The following is a 6,000-nucleotide window of genomic DNA, read 5'->3' on the forward strand; positions in this document are numbered from 1 at the left end:
AAATGATTTAATTCTCCACAACTTACGAGGTAGTGCTGTCCCCGTTATACAGAAGAGCAAACTGATCCTTGAAGAGGTTAAATTGTTCTCCTCTTCATGGTCTGCACTTATGTCATCAGGTGGTGTCACACAGCTATTGTGGAGAAAGCACAGCACAGACACACTTAGCACTGCAGTTTTATGTCCTCGCTGCTGTTATTCTTTGTGGCAGGCATGTAGCAACGATGATAGGTAGACTCAGAGTCATGATTCGTACTCCTCACTGAGATGTGATAACTAGGGTCTGCTCTATGAAGCCCCCACCTTCCTTTTCTGTCAGTTCTTTGTTGGGATTAGGAGATGCAGAGTGAGGCAGTAGTGGTAGGTATGTGTCCTGGGCCCTGTGAAAGGATATACCTCTCTCTCTGGATCCTTCCAGTCTTTTTTATGACCTAATCTTGGGAGAGACATCCCATCACTTCCTTCCAATTGTCTTCCTTAGAAGTGAGGCTCTAAATCCAGCCCTCACTCAGGTGGCGGAAGGGAGCATTGGAGGTTGTTTGAGAGGCTGCCTTCTTTTCTGTAATGGAAATTACAATTTGTATCCTGCCACCTCCCCAGGGCTGCTGTGAGAATTAAGTGGGATGATCTGTATTAACACTGGCTATAGTTTAGTCAGATACCAGGGTTATACCAGGAAAGAGTTAAATTCATCCCTTCAGCCTTTTTTCTTGTAGTTCTGTGATGAGTGGTATCATTATATTTTCTAAAATGAAACCAAGTGCCTTTATTTTGGAAATACCATCTTGATTTGATATTTGGGAAGTATAAAACATGTCAAGTTATAACACATCTATGTAGATTTAAATATCAACGACTTTAGGTAAAACTTAAAGTGTAAATAGGACTCTTAATAATGAATTTTCTAATTGGTTTTCTGGGATATCTAAGGATATAGGATACACAAATACACTTACCTAGAGCTTATTTAGAAAACTGAGTGACTGGATTAAGGAATTGTTTCTGGTTGTTTCAGGTGGATGGCAGGATGAAACCTGGCCAGATGGCTGGACTGCAGTGACGAGAGACGGGAAGCGGTCTGCTCAATTCGAGCACACCCTGCTGGTCACAGACACTGGCTGTGAAATCCTAACCCGGCGACTGGATAGCGAGCGGCCTCACTTCATGTCCCAGTTTTAATTTCCCCGAGATGGCACATCTCAGTAACACCTCCTGGCTGTACCATGCTTTTTATTGAAATTACAGAATGGAAGAGGAAGTTTTTTATTACTTGTTTTGTTTTGACTGTAGATAAAGGAGGGACTACAGCATTTGACATGTATCCTCAAGAACTTACCTTGGGTCTGGAAAAGCCGAGAAGAGTAAAGGAAACATTTTCAACTCCTTTCAGTGTTCCCCTACCACCCACTCCCCAAATTTCTGCACCCCTGTTTTCTCATTTGCCCTATGAGCACTTTTACTTAAACCTGCTTCTAGTTGCTTTTATCACTGCCACAACTGGGCCATCGAGAGCCAGCTGCTTTCCAGATAGATGAATGTGGAAGATGAGAATCCTTGAAACTTCAGCAACATATGTTGCTTCAGATTTTTTTTATTATATAGGAAATATATATGTACACATTTTAAATTTCATATATGTAATTACTGAACACTATGTGCCCTGCGTTTGTGTTGATTCTGCTCTGACAGGATTATATGCTGTCATAAATGGACCCATAGTGTGCAGTGATTTAATTCCCAGCTGGGAATTGGCCTCCCTCCTCCCCCATGCTAATTATTTACCCTTGTAGTTGTGTGTAAGGAAGCACTCGGTCCGACTCTGTCAATGAATGGATGCGGCAAAATCCACTTTGGAAAGAGATAATAGGTTTTTAAAAAATCTAGCTTATGGCAAAAATAGCCATGTTCCAGGTGGTAGCTGGCTGTCATAGAGCATGAGGATTTTCTGATACATTGCTATTTTAGACCTCTATTTGGTCAAAATGGGAGGGGAAAAGTTCCCTTCCACACTTTTTTTATTTCAAGGGCACACCTTGGAGATGTTCAGAGAAGGGTGGAGGTTCACTGTGGAAGTTGATGGGGAAAGCCAGTTCTGAAATCTCTCCCGCAGTGAGCAGAGTAAGTCAGGTGAGATGTTAGGTCCTAACATTTAGTAAACCTGGTTGTGATGAGAAAGGAACCTCTGAAGATTGTACTGTTTCCTTGCAGTAGGGATACAGACGACCCCGGAGTGCTGAAAACACTTCACCTTTACATTGCTGGGAGCCTCATTAGAAGTGACCTCAGCTGCCCTATACCTATGCTCCTTTCAGTAGTTCAGTCCCAATGGGATTGTATCCAGTGAAGGCATATCAGATGAAAGTCGTTGTCATTAGAGTGTACTTGATTACTGGGTTTCAGGTGACTCTTATAAGATAATTTGATACCACTGACATGTTATACTCATACGAGAACATCTTTCCCAGAGTGCCTCAGACCTTATTGCTTTAAAAGAATTATGATAATGTTTTCATTTTATTATTTTAATGATTTAGTCAAGTGACCGAATCTGGTATCAACTTTCGGGGGTATGTGTGGGAAGTTTTTTATCACTGTAATATTTGTGAATGGAATGCCTTGCGATATGAATGTTAATATAATGTGTAAAGGGAGATTAAAAAGTTTGAGTGACTATCCCGCCAGGTGGTCATGAACTTTGCTGCATCTCTTTGGGATTTCAGAGGGAAATGGTGGGAATGGGGTGGCTCATTTCATAATCTAAAATAAACTCATGACCATTTGAATAAAAATACTTTTTCAAGTTCAATGGCCATATAAAAATTCCAGTACTGTAGTTAGGTCAGCAGAGTCTACCAGCAGCATTTGAGATGCAACTGTGGTTTTGAAAGCTGTTAAATAACACACAGAATGCTAAATATTTAGGGGAGCATTTTATGTACTGATAATGGAATTAAGTGTGAGCTGATTCAGTGTCTATCATTACAAAATAAGCTTCAGGAAAAGGTCTTGGTGGGATAGTTTTTTTGTTAAAAGATAAAACACCATACTGGTGATGATGCTTTTCTCGGTTTGGGAGATTTTAAAATAATATGGGCCCTATTCTAATTGTATATATCTAATTGTAAATGCTTATTAGTTTTAGATAAGAAAACATCTAGTTTCATCATTCTGCCAACTTCTCAAAATGAGCCACTGTGTTAACTTTTTATTTTTTGTACTAACTTTTAAAAATAACTCTTTCTTTCCCTGTCAGCCCTTCATGGCCCTTTGGAATTATAATTTAGAAGAAGAGAAACATGTTAGCCTTTTAATTTTATTTTATAACTTTTGCTGATAAATGAATTAAGGTTCATTAGAACTCATTTACCAACATCTTTATACCACTTGCCTCCCACATGTCTAAGTTAATAGGAAGAGGAGGTTTAGAAATTTGTTTGCCATCTTAGCTTGATTTCTCAATTTGTTCTATAATCACTTCTGTTTTTTCATTGAGTTTGGTTAAATTTGAGAGCAGGATGGTCCACTTTGCTAAAGCCCCCAGAAGCACCCTCATGGTATCAGTAAGCTTTTTCCCCCCCCTTATTTTTTTACTTCCGATTTTTTATTTTGAAATGTTTAAGTTTACAGAAAAGTTGAAAGTGCAGTACCACGAAATAATCACATATCCTTTTCTTGTATTCAACAATTGTTATTTTGCCATAATCTCTATGTAAGCACGCTTTTCACTTGGAAGAAGTGGCTTCGCACTTCACTCATTACTGTTACAGCGTGTCTCTTAAAGCATAAGGATGTTTCCTACGTGATCATAATGCAGTTATCACACCCCAGGAATTTAACATTGGTATAGAATTGTCTAATGCAGAGATTTTCAACTTTTTTCATCTCATGGCACATAAGAATTAATTACGAAAATTCTGCAGCACACCAAAAAATATATTTTTTGCTGATTTGACCAAAAAAAGTATAAAGTTGATTCATTCTCACTGAACGGCTCTTGTTGGGTTGGTGGTTTTCATTTTTTTATTTGACAGCCTAAGGGAAAACAATTCAGTACTGCTGACTAAATAGTCATATATTGCGTGTTTTAAACATTCTTTCCACTGGTGACACACTATTTGAAAGTTGCTGGCCTGTGGTCTAATGGATTGTACATATTCAAACTTGAGTCTCACTTTCTCCCAAAAATGCTCTTTAAAGCTTTGCTTTTTTTTACTCCAGGATCCAAACCCACGGCATTCAGTTGTCCTGTATCTGTAGCCTTCTTTACTCTAGACCAATTCTCTCACTTTTTAAAAATAAGAATGAAATTGACACTTGACAAACGCCAATTAGCTTATAGAATTCTGTATTTCTCTGATTGTTTCTCACATACAGGCTCAGGATAAACATTTACTACAATGGCATGTGGTATGCCCCATTCATTGAGTGACATCTCATCAGGAGGCACATAATGTTATTATCACATTATTGCCAACATAAGTTTGTCACTGAGTTTCTGTCAGATCTTTATATTTTAAGACTGTTTTTCTTAAGCAAATAATCTGGAAGGAGATAGAGACCAAGTGGAGATCCTGTTCACTCGGTGTTTTTAGTGTTCATGGATAATCCTTGCCAGAACCCATTCTCTTAGTACATTGGTTGCTGCAAGTTGGGACTTGCTGAATCCAGCATTTCATCTGCATTATTAGCTGGCACTCTTACAAAGAAGCACTTTTTTCCCCTACCTCTTACTTTTTTTTTTTGAGTGTCTGTGGGTTCATCAATTCTTTTTAAACATTCTATTTAAATTACTGTAATTGTTCCAAATTTGGTCAGCAAGAACACCTTTAAGCTTATTCATGGATTATTTTGACCTGTGCCTACCAGTCTTTGAGCACTTTCTTCCCTTTTGCTATAGCAAGATATTCTAGATTTATCATACACTTTGCCTGCCCCAGACTGGTGATTGGCTATTTCTTCAAGGAAAAGCCTACATTCTTTCCTTGGGGAATGGTATTTGGAAATCAAGATCTGGGTGCTAATGGAATGTCATTGTTTCTAGGCCCTTTCAGGGAACAGAGCCAGAAAATGCATTGTTTATGCACTATGAGTTCCTTCAGATTCTTTCGTTTCAGGTCTCACATTCACCTGTCTTCCTCACCCTTCCCTGTTCCCTATCTGTATCTTATTTCTCTGATGGTGAGAACTTTAGTTTTAAATAACATCAGTATTTACTACTTGGTTGATCCCATAAGATGTAAAATTATTTCAGAATTACTACATGAAAATCACCAACAATAATGTTATTAAGTGCAAACTTTGTGATCCTTTTCATTCTCGGAACATGTCACTAAGGTGTGCAGAGTATTGGTTTAGAATTATTTGAAGTAGTTAATTTTGATCCTACTGTGTGCTAAATTTCATAAACTGTGAGCTACTTTTTAACAATGAATGCAGTGAACCTTGGGGCAGAACGTCCAGTAGGAGTGGGGAGGATATTTTAGTGGTCTGGGAGTTCGAAAGATTGGAACCATTTGAGGTAGTGTGATAAGATTCTGTCTGCATTTGGTGGTGTTTGACTTCTACCAGGGTCTCTAGCTACAAGAGGAGCAAATTATGCCACTTGTGGATGTGTGTGGCTGATTTTCCAATAGAGGAGGGGAAAAAATCATCTGGGCATTAATATTTTAGGAACAAATTGTTTCACAATGTAGGCTGCATTATGCTAATATTCTGAAAGTGAACGTGTTTAACTTCATTTTAAAAATGAACATCTAAGGAAAGGTCAGCTTAGCAGCACATGCTCCATGCATGGAAATTCTCTGGCCTCAGTGTTTGAACTCTGAGGGGCAGGCAGTCTTTGGTGGCAGCCTCATTTTGGTGCAAAGGATGCCAATGAAAAATAGTAGTTTGCATTTGGTATTTTGCAAAAGAGCAGTAATAAGATGGCATTTGCTACCTGCCTTTCATTTTGGAGACTGTGTGAGCGACAACTATCTATATGGCAATTCTTTGGTTACA

General features: G+C 38.5%; 1 protein-coding gene across 1 annotated transcript in view; it reads left to right on the forward strand.

Moving 5' to 3' along the window:
• METAP1 (methionyl aminopeptidase 1) overlaps window positions 1-3,954 on the forward strand; it is a 60,704-nt gene extending 56,750 nt beyond the window's left edge. Inside the window, exon 11 of the mRNA XM_081129162.1 lies at window positions 1,016-3,954. Within this exon, the coding sequence (XP_080985288.1) occupies window positions 1,016-1,179 (164 nt within the window). The 3' untranslated portion in view covers window positions 1,180-3,954. The remainder of the gene's footprint in view (window positions 1-1,015) is intronic.
• Window positions 3,955-6,000: the final 2,046 nt, after the last annotated feature.

The sequence above is a fragment of the Miniopterus schreibersii genome (genome assembly GCF_964146895.1).
Source record: "Miniopterus schreibersii genome assembly, chromosome: 1".
NCBI classification, from domain to species: domain Eukaryota; kingdom Metazoa; phylum Chordata; class Mammalia; order Chiroptera; family Miniopteridae; genus Miniopterus; species Miniopterus schreibersii.